This window comes from Calonectris borealis, chromosome 11 (genome assembly GCF_964195595.1).
Source record: "Calonectris borealis chromosome 11, bCalBor7.hap1.2, whole genome shotgun sequence".
NCBI classification, from domain to species: Eukaryota; Metazoa; Chordata; class Aves; order Procellariiformes; family Procellariidae; genus Calonectris; species Calonectris borealis.
This window is the reverse complement of record NC_134322.1, coordinates 3,694,108-3,708,664: the sequence shown is the minus strand read 5'-3', so window position 1 is coordinate 3,708,664 and position 14,557 is coordinate 3,694,108. Positions and strand designations below refer to the sequence as shown.

The 14,557-nt window shown below is 46.2% G+C and overlaps 1 protein-coding gene and 1 long non-coding RNA gene across 4 annotated transcripts; one reads left to right on the top strand and one right to left on the bottom strand.

Annotated features, from left to right (window-relative positions):
- Positions 1-461: 461 nt before the first annotated feature.
- Positions 462-12,834, bottom strand: SPG21 (SPG21 abhydrolase domain containing, maspardin). Of its 3 annotated transcripts, none has more exons than XM_075159810.1 (9): positions 12,720-12,834; positions 9,204-9,297; positions 4,832-4,993; positions 3,898-3,978; positions 3,152-3,297; positions 2,525-2,633; positions 1,939-2,046; positions 1,403-1,543; positions 462-1,066 (listed from the first exon to the last, which is right to left on the bottom strand). In XM_075159810.1, exons 2-9 carry the CDS (start codon positions 9,264-9,266, stop codon positions 944-946), a joined length of 933 nt encoding a protein of 310 aa, XP_075015911.1. In that variant the 5' UTR covers positions 9,267-9,297; positions 12,720-12,834; the 3' UTR covers positions 462-943. The 3 variants fall into 3 exon arrangements, with proteins under 3 accessions (XP_075015911.1, XP_075015912.1, XP_075015913.1); XM_075159811.1 differs by having other exon boundaries at positions 12,693-12,781; XM_075159812.1 differs by lacking the exon at positions 1,403-1,543 and having other exon boundaries at positions 703-1,066; positions 12,720-12,824.
- Positions 12,835-12,948: 114 nt separating this feature from the next.
- LOC142086605 (uncharacterized) lies at positions 12,949-13,892 on the top strand. The gene is made up of 2 exons (XR_012675194.1): positions 12,949-13,245; positions 13,582-13,892. It is a non-coding gene; the product is annotated as an uncharacterized LOC142086605 (long non-coding RNA).
- The last annotated feature ends 665 nt before the right edge of the window (positions 13,893-14,557 follow it).

Genomic DNA, 14,557 nt, shown 5'->3' with positions numbered 1-14,557 from the left:
ATCAAATAGGTAACTTCTTTAATCCCTAGGTTACACCTTGAAAAGTGTAAGATAAGGATGGTCACTGATTATCTACATAATGTCTGACAAAGAGAGTTTTCTTAAATACCAATTTGTCATGTAATACTTCGTATTTATTTTTTACAGTGTTTCAAGGGGAAAATAATGTCTGTATTTCAATAAACCCAGATTTTACCCTTAAATTTGCAAGTTATGTCTTAGTCGTTCTTTATTAAAAAAACCCTACATAATTCTCACTTAGAGCTAAACCTGTGCAACTTTATAATTAAAGCGTGAGGTGAATTCAAGCAGAAGATGCTGGTTTTCTTAATTTCTAGGGGTGCCTGTAGAGGTAAAGCAGGACTGCGGTAAGCTTCACTGCTGTTCTCTTGTAGTCAAAACAAGAGACACTTGCTGAAATTGAAGTTTTATTGAAAACCATTTTTAAACTAGCAAGAAAGTTAAAAATTCAAACGCTTTATTTCAAATAGAAACTAACTTACAACGCAACATACGAAGCAAATAAGTGATGGCAACATTGGCACTTAAACATCTTTCAAACCAAATATTCAACAAAAATATATGTCAGCTTATAAGTACACAATCTGCATGTGGCAATATACACAGCTGAGTGAAAAATATAAAAAGAAATACTGTTCTGTTTAAGAACATGATAGTGAAGACTTTGGTAGCAAAAATGTCTTTGTTTTTAAAACTGTGGTCTTCAAAAGATGCTTCCTTGAATTCAAAGACTAAAAATTAAACAGATCTATCCCATCACACTGCTGGAGGTTACTGCCCGCGGGTAGTTCACTGACGATTGATCCTGTTGGAATCACACAGTGATAATCGGCCAACACAAGGAAAAAGGCAGAGCGGGAACAGTTGATCGTACACAGGAAGACCACCAAACCATTCCTCCTTTCCACCGGCACTCCGAAACCTACGGCTCTTCTTGCTCATTGCTGGTGTGAAGACTGATCTTTTGGACTTCCAGCTCTTCTGCGCTGACCATGGAGGGATCGATGGCTGCGTAACGGGTACCGTGGAACTGCAGTAAATGGATCTGTCGGACACAGAAAACAACACTGACACAGGTGTAGAAGCATAAGGTTTTGGTAAGAGAAACGTTCCTTCTGAGTAATTGCTGTGAGGATGAAATCATGGCTCTGGAGTACAAGAGTTCAGAGAGAGGACAGAGGAAACGGGCAACAGACAAACCCCCAGATCCAGCCCTCCGTGAGCATGGCTGCTCCCAGCCCTGCCCTTCTGTATCAGTGATCTGGGAGCCAGAGCGAACAGAGCTCAGGCAGGTTAAGAAACAAGAGCAAGCACAGAAAAGGAGTCTCCTAATGTTTCAGCTCTACGCGTTGGTAGCTTGGGTTGGAATGCAGAAACTCACTTGAATATATAGGTTGACCTCAGCACTCCTGCAGAGATAGGGGAAGTTGCCTCCTGTTTTGAGGTGAGCTCTTCTGGCACTAGGATAAAGCTTATACATTTCTTCTTTTGCTTCAGTCGAAAGTGCGCTTTGGTCAAACACCTACATAACAAGTCACAGCAGTTAGTTCTGAATCTAATCAGATTTTGCTCGTTAAATCAGGCTGGATATATGCTGCTCCTGGAAGCAATTCTCAGCTTCTCTGTGGAACAGCATTAACGAAACAGAAAACAAGCAAACACATTAGGCATTGGCAGCTAGAAAGCTAACGCTGTGATACGTAAACATATGTCTGTGTTATTGCACGGAATATCCAATTCATAATTTACCTCAGAAGAGGCATCACGGTGTTGCCCAATCAGGCTTATCTAAATATGAAGTTAGATGCTGCAAATATTGCTAACAGAATATCCAGGCCCCACCTGCCAAGGGCAGGAAACTGTTGTTTTTTTTTTTTTTTAAAAAAAAAAAAAAGGATTACATTGAGATTAACTTACATCCATAATGGTCACAGGGATGTCTCGAATTTTATGAGGTTCTACATAGGAGTTCTGACAGTTGAGGGTAAGTCTTGAAGCGAGCTCGCTCTGGCCCAGACTCTCCAGCTTTCAGTAGAGAGAAACACTGATTAACACCACATTTCACTGCAGGAAGTTAATGCAATATTAACAGTACAGCCAAAGAGAAGTTAGTTTTAAAGGGAAACATGACTGCACATCAGATGAAGATTATAGTTCCAACTTAGTATCTCTCTGCACGAGACAAATGCTTAAAACGTGTTCTGTCAGAGCTCCTGCCTCCAGAGCATGGCCTACAGACGTATCCCAGCACTCTCTCCTTTTCCGCCTCAGTTTCTTCACTACGTCTCTTCTGATCTACATAAACAAACAGAACCGTAAGGTAGACGGTCACAGCGTCAGTTACATTGCTGGGGCTGTGACAGTCAACACTGGCTAAAGATCCATCCCTTAATCCTCCCTTCTGGGTAAGTAAATGAAGCAAGCAGCAGAAATACCTACAGCCTCCTGCTAAGTAAATCTACAGAGATCGACATCACAGCCATTAGAGTACACAGCTACCTACCCTGTCCACCATGAAATCAATCCCATCGGCCATTTCAGGATCTAGAGGACCAGATGCAAAATTCCCAAGGACAATTTTTTTCAGCATAAAAGCAGGCATCAGCCAAAAGCTAAAATAGAAACAAGATGTAACAGCCTTCAAGCACCCCAGACTCTAACATTAAGATGCTTTGTTGTAAGCGCTCCCCTTCCTTGCACAGACTTTGTGCTTTAACTTCAAATGAAATCCTGAAGAAGCTTCAAGAGCACAGAGATGGAAAACCTTGCAGCTACGTGCTTGAAATGCTCTGGGAAGCTGTTAGTCTTACATTGCAAGAGTGTATTTTAAACAGTGAATAACACTTTTCTGACTCTAAATGGTTTTGCTAGAAAACAGGCAGAGTTCTTAAATCTGACCACACGTGCACAGAGGGTCACAGGATGACTCGTCTGTCAAATTCCACACTCCTAATTGTGAAAATTCCCATTTTCCTTGTGGCATGGCTTTAAAAGTCACAAGTATTCCATCCCGCACCTCCCACACCCAGGCTGGAAACAGGTTAGACACATGTCCAACCAGATCAGCGTGACATTTCATTCCAAAAAGATTAACACTACGCATCTGATCGCTTGTCTTTGTCTTCCTCACCTGTTTGCTGTCCATGTCTGATTGAAGATGGAAGTGTCACTAAAGGAATTACACAGGATCAGAGACTGAACTCTGGGAGATTTGTGTGTGTATTCAGCAAACTTCTGAGCCAGAAAGCCTCCCAGAGAAGCTCCAAAAAGGTGAACCTAATTCAAGGAAAAAAAAAACAGATCATGTTACACTTGTGAAATAAGTGACCTCTAAGCACAACATTTCATTACAAAGATAAGTCATTCAAGTTTTGTCCTCATAAGCCAGTTTTTAAAAGAATTAAACTCTTCTATTCACAGCTTCTGGTTTTATGTGTGATATAAATGTGAGAAATACTGAAAAAAGGAAGTGTTCCAGATCACAGTTCAAATTTCTGCTTGCTCATCAGGTTAAGAAAAAAGCAAACATTTTACTGTGTCTTCAATAGCTATTCCAATCCAAGATACTTTATTCTGGTATTCTGTACTACATGAGTTAGGAAGGATAATTTCCACAGGATCTCATGAAAAACTAGTTAACCAATACAATTTAATAGGCCTAGAACAGCAGTTGAATTTAGGCCAAGTATGACAATTTTCAAGGGTATTCACTTTCAAAAATAAACTTGTTTCAAAAGTAAAATTGCAACACAGCCTCTTTATTTATAGGCTACATTTTTGTGTCATATTTTAGATGCTCGCTCTTAAACGAGACTCTTTCAAACATTAGGTTTTTACTGCAACTCTACATCCACTTCCCCATCTCTGAGCACTCACTTTATCCAGCTGAAGGTGGTCTAAGAGTTTTCTGAATCCATCACAGAACTCGAGGTGGTCCCAGTACACTGGATACTGCAACTAAAATAATACGAAGTTAGAAAAAGCTGGTCTCTGATCAGCACCCGTCAGCTGTCCGCTTGAAAGTCGTATCGATTCTCACATTAAAGGTTTCAAGATAGCAGCCTGCCTCTCCTGTATCACGAGGCTCAAGCTCCTCAGCAAGGTCCCTACAGCCGGAGAGTGTGGACACCTCCCCCTCGCTTGCACAAAACACACAACTGAAAGTACCGCAGAGCAAGCTTGGGGAAAGTGCAGCATTGCTTCATTCTGTAATCAGTGGGAGAAGAGGCTGGAATGATTCTTCAGCAATTTTGTAGCACGTAAAATTGGCAGGTACAGAAATCATTAACTACTGCAAGAGATGTAACAGCACTCCCAAAGCCATACTGTTTAGCAGAAATATTGTTGTAGAAATCAATCATTTCAGTTCAGCTCAGGAATTGAGAAGCCACAAAAGAGCATGCTGTTAGGATTTTAAGATGGAGTGACTTAGCATTTGCAGCTATGCAGGCTACGAACCAGGTTATCCACCAGCCCTACCCAGAAACCCTGAACGAACGCATACGCTTGCCTCATGGCTAACAAAGATCCAGCTGGAGGCAAAGATGAGTGGTGTCCAGGGCACACAAGGGAGAAAACAGACCAAGAAGTTAATAAAGTCTATGCACAAGGCTTTGGGTAAACGCTGCCATAAACCAACAGATTTCAGCCTGGATCTGCACGCTACAGACTCTGGAGTACAACTTAAAAGCAGTTTTTTTGTGGATTCTCCTTAGTCAACACTAAGAAGTTCATCTTCATTATCCAACCTCTGATTAGAGCAACAAGCACAAATGTATGCGAACTTTGACACAGGACTGAGAATACTCACAGCGATAACTCTGTAGCCCCATCCAGTCAGCGCCAAAATTTGCTGGAAAAACACATCTGCAGTTCCACTTACAGGAGGGAGAAATATGAGTGGGCACCGAATGCTCTTAGGTCCTGCATCATACAGCGACCAGACTTTACTGTCGTCATCATCTACTATTATCTGGAAAAAGAGAGGCACAGAGGGGAGAAGAAACACACAAGAAAATGAGGTTCTTCAGCCAGCTCCCAGGGTTGCTTCTACAAAACTTCTGTCACCTAGTAAATATTATAATGTTCAAGACCCCTTTGAACAAGACCATCTTTTACTCTCCTTCACAATAGCCGCCTTCTCTAAGGCTGTTTACTAACTGGAATTACGATGTTTTTGTGAATACTGCTGGAAACAGAACTGCGGCCAGCGCTGTCAGACCAAATGCTTTGTGTGTCCTGACATAAGCTGGATAACGAACGCTGCACTGCGCAGTCAGCGGCAGCACAATACGTGGTGTCTTATGGGAGCTCATCCTGCAGACAACTGGAGAACAGTGCAAGTGCTGAAAGTAATGAATTATGTCGGTTTTACAGTGATGGACTGCACTTCAGAAATTACACCTGGAAAAAATATCTCTTCCTTTCTGAGGAAGTGCTGTTAGTTAAAGTTTGCAATGCTTTGCTCTGGATTTCAACTCAGAGGGCCTTAGTCAGAACGATGGTACATCTGGATCTAAAAATTCATACAGAAATAAATCATGGGAACAGCAAGACTGTGTCCCAAAGGATCAGGTTTATGCAACATTCCACACGCAGAAAAATATGCTTGGGAAAGGAGCCACCGTGGCATGGCCCAGGGGAGACCCAGGAGGTCAGTTCAAGGTACGAGGGCAGCAGCCGTAGGCTGGAAGAGCCAGCACTGCCTCCGGGGGCCGCTTTTTAAACAACCATCTAGGTTTGCATGCAGAAGATTTTACAGGTCTGGATACATGCAAGCCTACTGAATTAAGCAGCTAACACCACAAATTATTGATCTGAAACGGTTACAGCCAGCTGCCAGAAACAGAGACGCGCACAACTCCCAAAGCAGCACTGCAAAGCTGACCTGGAAAGAAAACCACTTCCATCATCTGGCAGCATCTCGGGAGCATCTGGAGTGCCTAGGACGCGCGGCTGGCTGAAGCAGATTATTTGCACGCAAGCTGCTATCCTTAATGAGCAGTTTCTCATACAGTGCCCACCTCAGGGCAGAAGTTAGAAGTCCTAGAACAATTAGTATCTTTAAAGGTATAGAAATTAGACAAAGGTCATCTTTCCTAGCAATGCTGGAGCCTGACTTGTTTTTACAGGGCCGGTTCTACAGGCAAACTGTTGTGTATATTTAGGATGCTCTTTCAACCCTCTACAACCCAGCAAAAGCGTGCAGCTCATACCAGATCAACAAGCACAAACCTCTGGGGAAAGCCTGCATCACACAGCGGGAATTCATCTCCTCTGTATCAAGATTTTATAGCTTTTTGAATAGCAATAAACAAGCACAATTCGCTTTTCCATCACCGCAGTTAAGCTGCTCAGGGAATCAGAGGAGAACAGCATATCACAAATCAGATTTGCTTGACTAACAAATCTGCTTGTAATAAAGCCAGTATTTCAGGCTCTGGGAGCATGTGAGAAATCACATGATACTGTTGTTTTGTAAAGTCTCTACAAAAAAAAAATAAGACAGATTGCATACCAGAGCTTCCAGACCACTGAAACCATTTAAAAATAAACCTTGTACAAAAGCCCTCCCAACCCCCCCCAAAAACAACCCTTTGCACACAACTCGAGAGCTCCAGGCCTTGCCTTTCTCAGCTGTTATTCCAGCAGTAATTTTGGATCAGTTCAGCGTAGCTGTCGTGGCTACTACAAAGTTTACCTCTAGGAATATCTCCAAAGGTGAACCATACTCCTTGAAATCACAAAACCAAAGTTAGTTCACGCCAAGGGAACAGAGGCTGAGAGATAACGTTTCTTTCCTCGAGCCCAGACAATGAATCAATGGGTTTAGACAATTGTTCTATTTGATTTTTAGCCACATACCGGATAGTTTAACTGCAGCTCCAAAACAAGGCTAAGCGCTGCGTAGGCAGACAGCAGCGTGGTTCACTGCTGATTTGATAGTCACCAGCCTTTTTCTTGTTCTGATAGATCAATCAAGATCGCCTACAGTTTACATAAAGGGTAGAATCTGCAGTGCATTGAAACAAGGGGCAAAACTTCCCTTGAGTTTAGCAGAGCCAGGGTGTCCCCTGCTGAAGACTTTTAGGAAGGACTTAGCAAAGACACCAAGTGGTGTATGCAAATGGAGGCTCACAGGCAAAGCTAAAGCCTTAATTTAAAGACGTTATTTTCTGTGCTGTACTTCCTATATCTGACAAGAGCAGGAAGGGCGACGGAGCGGGGCATTTCCTGCTCCTGTCAGGAGGAACATCTCAGCCCATTTTCAAACAGCCAGCTCTGGCTCTGCATCCTTAGGTCGATCTGACTGCAGTAACGCGTGTTTACCAGCGGTAATGATGGTCGGTCATTCCTCCCTCTGTACTGCACGTACTTTGCCTATACTTTTGGGGGGATGATGCAAGCAAATGTATCCCTAAAGACTGCTTCAGCAATTATTACATCTTCAAATTGTGCTTTTTCCCCTTCTCTCTCCAGAAACCAGGACTAGTTTGTTTATTTCTACCTCCTTCATACCCCACACTCATCACTGTGGCATCACTTTAGAGTAGACTGAATCACTCAAGAGGGTAAGGTATTCCCTAGTCTGAAGGTCACCAGCAGCTTCAGTTTACACGTGTCCCCGTTATGAAATCCTGAGTAGTCAGCAGCAGCTGAAGGCAGCGGCCCCTGGCAGTCAGCTGCAGCGTCACACAGTCCCCACGGCAGCAGCAATGCGTTCCGCTGTAACCACAACCTCCAGCTCCTTTCATTTACCATACTGCATCCCATAAAGCAGCACCTCGGAGCACCCACACATCTTTATGCAAAATGCTGCCCCCCGGCTTCGCTGACCCGGTGAGGCGTTGCCTGGAGGCAACAGCATGGCACAAATAGACCCAGCAGATCTGGTACTGGCCAGAAACAGAAAGAAGCTGGACAGTCAAAGCCTAGACAGAGCATGCACAGTCAACAGCAATGGATCTTTCTTATTTACTGAAGACACAAACTGCCAAAAATGAATGAGAAACCCTGAACGGAAAATCCTATAGCCCTTCCATAAAGGTAATTTCTTAGAGAAAGCTACACACCACTCAGTGGAAATAATGCTAGGCACATTGAAGCGTTGTTCCCTAGGTTTGAGGACACAGTGCCTTTCGAGTGGCCCAACTGCAACCAGCTTGCTATTGAAAGAGGTAATGCTGCTTTTGCCTCTGCTGCCAGCACCATCTCCGTGTTCCTGCAGCCCACACAGCCATCCAGATTAGGGAACTGAACCAGCTGGAAGTCAGCACAAAAACAAGCTATAAACCACCCCAAATCAAGACAGGTCACCGACTCTGCTCAGCTTGTGTGGTTATATGAGCGACCATGCTTTCAGGAGCAGCAGGCTGGGGTGTAAAGGCAAGACTGGCCTTCAGTCCGGCAGGAGTCTGGGCTGCTGCTGCAGGTTAGCCTGTAACCACAGCCCCAGCAAGCCTTATCTGCAAAGGTAGGCGAGAGCTAGTCCGGGTCAGGAGCTACGTACTAGTACTGCACCCCATGCCCTCCGCCGCTCGGCACGTAGAGACGAGAAGTTGGAGCACTGCACACCTCAAACACTCTCCTGTGGTTCAGTGAAAGGACGAGGAGAAATCCAAGTGAGAGGAGAAAGTGGCTGGCCAGTGTGATTAAGCAGAAGTCATCTAAAGGACACGCAGCGGAAGAAACCACTTGTTTTTTTCCACCGTGGTTAAGCCATCTTTCCACTCTCGGGAACCCTGCGTGCAGCCCGACTGCCGAGAAGTTGCCTTCAGCCGCTCTGCTTCAGCCTGAGGCCGATGGGTAGGAATGGCCGGAGGTGGCTCTGGCCGCACAGGCAGCTCTGCGAGAGGCCACGCACATGGTCCCCGGCACGCACTATCCCCTCGGAGTCTCCTCCTCAGGCATGGCTGGCATCAGGACGCCAGGTACTGCTGCTGTGGCTCACAACTGCGAGGCTCTGCTCCCCACCACCACATGCAGAAGTGACCTCCGAGAAGCATGTGAAAATTAAGAGCGTGCCTTCATGCACTCACATGACACATGGGACAACAGTTCAGGAGATAAGCCAGGTCACTAGCACAGCCACAACTGTTCTGCGTTAACCAAAGAGCTTAGTCTCCCCCACTGCAAAGCAAGAGGAGACATTTCACCCACAAGCTGAGTACAGCTGTACGTACCTTTTTAAGAGGAACTGTGCTTCTGAACCAGTTATAGTCAGGAGAGACTTTAATCTCTCCCATGATGTTTTGAAAAAATTCAGTTTAGGTCAGCCTGAAAAAAAGAGAGGTAAAGTTAGAAATCAATATAACAGCTTTACCAAAGGCAGCACTCAAAAGCTGTGCCGTGCACATAAAGCATTTGCAGGGTGAGTTTGCCCTTATCAGTTGATTGTACTCCCTCTGACTGCACGCCAAGTTTACTTATCCTCAGTTTTCATCACAAACCATTTAATTATTCTCCCAAGAGGCAGTCACCTGGCTGCCTTACTGTACCAGCCTAATTATGAAATGACAATGCTTTTGTAACAGCATTCCCATGTAACAGTTGTAGAGAAAGACAACTGTGTTGCAGGCTGTAAGTGGCTTAAAAAGCTAAAGCACATTTTCGGTTCGTTTTTAATTTATAAAGCACTCCAAATTTATATCTAATAAATATTCATACAACTCATTCAGCAGTTCAGACAATAGACTTACATTATTTCATGAACCTACTGCCTAAGTATTCAGGCCACGTTCTTCCATCTCAGCATAACTGACCCAAAGGAGTCCCAAAGCGTATCGGGACCGTCAGCTGATCGGAGGCTTAATTTACAGAAGGGCCCTGAAGTTTTAATTCTATCCACAAAGAAGCTGACTCTTGTCAGGAGTTACCAACAAAGATATCTTTGAAGCACAGCAATTAATACAGAACAAATTGATTCAGAGTTGAATCCACAGTGGCATGCCACTAATTCACTCAAGTCAGAATGTCCTAGCGTACATAATGAAAGGGTCTTATAATACTCCGTTAATTTGTAATAAACACTTAGTTAACTTCTAGATTTAACTTTTTGTAAAGCAGCGAGAGACCATTACCTTCCATGTATACAACAGATGGTATCAAACAGTGTTGAAGTTGCAGACTCAATAGCTTTACCCTGAAAGCCAACTGCCTCAGGAGATTATTTTCATGCATTCACACACAGCACTGAGCATAATAAAACAAAGCAACTTTTGCTCTTGTTGCTTAACAGTTGCCTAATATAAATCAATAGGTTTTGTTTCTTAATTCTTCATAAAATAAGACCTCAGTATGTTCTCTGAGTCACTCCAATTCATTTCTCCCTGCAGGAAAGCTGCTGGTGTGCAGGTTTAACTGTCTTATTGGGTTACTGCTGGATTAACAGTCATTTACAATTTCCTCATCTTTCAGTCTTCGTTTGCCATTTCCCAAGTACAGAAAACATGGATTTTAAAAGGGAAAGAACTTTCTAAATTGTAAGACAACACACACCTTCCACAGAGCAGGTGATACACCTTTCATGTCTAACAAGGGTGTCAGAGGTAAGAATTCAGCTGTGTGGCCATTGTTTCAATTTTGCATGGCTTTGTTTTAGTGCTTGCATCAACTATGCTGCTCTTTGTCATAGTCTGGCAGCAGGTAGAATTACAGCAGAGGTAAAAAAATATCTATTCCAACAACCTGCAAAGCAGAGCAGGCACAAAGATGCATTACTGGACTAAGGGGGACAGCTGGTCATTAGGGAAAGGAAACAGCAGTTCAGACTACCAATTCCTTTCCGTAACCACACATCAACTAGTTTTCAAAAAGCTAGTCAGCAAACCAAGGTGTGATAAAATTATGGCAGAAATAAACTCCAGCAAATGCCTTAAAACAACACCTTCTCTTTGAGTATTGTATTACAGCAGGGCCAAGCAGCACAAGTCATGGTCAGGTACACTACGCGCCACACGGACACAGAGACACGGGAGAGGGAGACTTTCTGCTAATAATTCTGGTTGCCATAAAGGGTCAGCAACCTCTTCCTGCTGTGATCACCTCCCTTCTGCCACCTCAGTCTTTCAGCACCGTTAAGGTAATTTGTGGGCTGGCACATCACTTGGGAGCACAAAGCTGTCTATCGTTAGGCTAGGTAAGGAACAGGCACAGATGCAGATGAACTTCGTCCTGTCAGCATACCTGGGCTCGCACCAGAGCAGGTTAAGAGTCCATCTGAAGCCTCAATTTTGAGCTTCCCAGTTCACCTGTTACCACTGGTAGAAACAAATCACTGGTCACCAGGATCTGGGCTGATTCCCGCCCCTCCCCACTCCCTTTTTGTAAAGGTACATCTGCAACCCCCAGTCCTAAGGATTGCCCCTCTTTGAAAGCAAGAGTAAATGGTTTTTCTTTGATTATAGAAGTTTTTGCTGAAGTCAATGTCCTATTACTGCAATATTTTTTCCCTTGGCACAGAAATGCAGCGTTACATTTGCACACACAACTATTTGTGTCAACAATAACTATGTGCTCTTCCAGCCACAGAAAAGCTGAACCATGAACTCTAAACAAGGAATCAGCCAGCAAAGGTAACTCAAATCACAAAGAACCTGATGCTGTTCACAACCAAGCCTCTAAAGACCCGAGTTTCATTTTCAGTGAAACCAAACAACCTGAAGAACTCTAACCTCTTAAAAATAATTCCTCTAAAGGAAGAATCACTTATGGACATGTTCAGAGCACTCGATAATATTCTCCTTGTAAGTTATTCCCACTACACTAGTAACACTTTGCACTCGTTATCGATTTAGAAAGACTTTGATCCTGCCACTAGAGAGGAAACCCTGCCAGAGCGGATTAGACGAGCGGTGACTCGCTCCTCTCCCCCGTGCCGTGTCTGCGTGAGCCGGGGCCGCCGCGCAGCCGCTCTCCCACTGCGCTGGCCACGCAGCGCCCACTCCCACGGGCCAAGAGACCTGAATCAGCAACACCAGCACTGAGAGCTGATGGGGGCTGCAGGCAAACACCCGGAGATGCAGGGGAGACGCCAGAGCTACGGGTGCTTTATGAACACCAAATGCAGGCAATGGGGAAGAAGAGTTATGGATAGCCAGTACATGGCAGCAGGCTCCTTCCCCTCTTCCCCAGCGCTGTTCCCGGCGACCCCAGTCCCTGCTCCTACCCCCTCCCCAACCAGAGCCGGCTCCCCCGGCTTTGCAGGGAGAAGTGGGCAAAACCCCACCCAGCACCCTCATCCCAGGCTCTCCTCCTCACAGCACAGGCTGTGGCAGCCCCTTCCCCTGAGAACCCCCCTGAGGCCCCCCCTGCGGGGCCGAGCCCCAAGCCCCCCGCCCAGCCTAGGGCCCCTCAGAGGTCGTGATAACCACCTCCCCCCCCCGCCTCCTCATAGCCCCCCGACCCCTCAGGCACAACCCCGTCCAGCGGTAACGCTGTCCCGGAGCCTGAGATCCCACCCGGTCTCCTCAGGGCCCACCCAGCCCCTCAGTACCCCGCCTCACCCCCCGGTCTCCTCAGGGCCCACCCGGCCCCTCAGTGCGCCCCCTCCCCGGTCTCCTCAGGGCCCACCCGGCCTCTCAGTGCCCGCACCCCGAGCCCTCAGGGCCCCCTCCCCGGGCCGGGACCCTGAGGAGAGGGGCAGGCCTGTCTCCACAGTGACGACTCCCCACCTTCCCCTTTCGCTGCTCGGCCCTCACCGGCTCGGCAGGGCCCGGGGACGCAGAACCGCCGCTCTCCTCCTCCCCCGGCGCACCCAAGCGGGAGCAGCCGCCGCCGGCCGCTACTTCCGGGTGTTGCGCCCGCGCCGGCCACGTGACGGCGGGGAGGAGCGCGGGCGGGGTGGAAAGCTGCCATTGCTGCCGAGGCGGAAGTAAGCGGCTCCGGCGCCATCGCTACCGAGGCAGGAGTCACGTGACCCCACGGCGGAGCGGTGATTGGTCGGCGGGCTGTGAAGGGCCGCGGCCGCCATTGTCGCCCCTCAGGCGGGAGAGCTTGAGGAGGCGCTCGCGGCCGTTGTCCCGCCGCTCGGCCGGTTCTTCACAGAATTGGGTTTTAACTTACAAAAAAAGGCATGGTAGGTCTCTGGTAGTGCTTTATCTCGCTCTCTGCCGCCGTTCTGCTTGGCGCAGACGTCACTGTGACCTGCCACTGCCATCCAGCGGGAGAGAGCGTCATTTTTTTGGTATATGTGAGAAATCCCGAGTGATTTCAGTGAAAGCACTGGTGAGTGAAACGGCGTGTCTTCAAGCCGGGGTCTTATTTTTAATATAGTAGGTTTTATTCCGCTCCCTTGATCCGGGTGTTGTGCAGCACTTGCTCTTTCGTCTAATACAAAACCTAGGTCTTTTCATCAGCTGGGTCTATTCAAACCAAGTTTATTTTAAAAAAGCTAAATTCAAGGCTATGCTAAAAGTTGAGTTACATAAGGTAAGCTAGAAGGTGTAATACTACTGCCTGCCTTTTGTACATAAAGAAACATTTGCAGGTAAAGCTCTGAGCTGAGAAAACTGTTCATTCAAATGGTTTTTCATAAGTAGCATTTTACTGCTTTATTTTCAGTACACCAAGCTTAAGGGGAAGCTGAGAGGGGCGAGCCGAGATCACCACCTATTGCCATGAGTGGTCCGGATGTGCTGTTGGACCGGGTAACAAAGCTGTGTTCATGGCAAAGAGCAACCGGTACCTGCTGGAGATGGCACCGCTGTTCCCTCCACGCTTTCGTAAGGTGCGAGTGCAAGGCAAACTGCTTCTGTCGATGCACGTCAGTACGTCCCAGAGCCCAACCTGCTATTCCTGCCTAACTCCCTCGAAAAGCTCCTGAAAGGAAACACAGTGGTGGATTTAATGCAGATTAAATTCAGATTAGCAGCTGTCTGGCTGTAGGTGGTGGTGTTAAACCTGTATTTTACAAGGGTTAAAATCCATCCAGAGCTTGGCAGAAATTAAAAACACTGTTCGATATTCCTGCTGGGCAGCACGGTGCATGTTATCCACTGTTAGCGTGGTCTAATTTGCTGTAGGGCAGCTCAGGTTAATTGGGGAGAGCGACAGGTGATGTGTTCCTATCTCTGAGTCATTCCTCTAATGACCAGTTGGGATCAATTAGCTTCGTTTAATTGGTATGTGACAAATAGGACTTGAAGGTGAGTTGAAAGAAACAGACCTGTCAGTTGTAGGTGCATCCTCTGTGAGATACGTCTAAAGGATACGTTTGATTAGGTAATGTATATGTTTATGCATCACATTGTTCCCTGCCTGAGACCACCCTGTGAGACAAGGCGGCGTTTTCATCTCTCTCCCGAAGTTGCTTCATTTTGCCTGAAGTTTTCAGCTGCTGTTTCAGTTTGATTTTTCACAAAAAGCTTTTGTAAAAAAATTGTTTCTGGGACCCAAGGGAAATAGTTTCTTGTGCTGTATTTAGGAAGCAGAATTAACAGGCGGGAGCCTCTCCGACGACGACGCTGCCCGGACTACATTTCCCATGATGCAATGCGGCGGGATCGAGGAGGGAACCTCACCCCTAGGACTACATCTC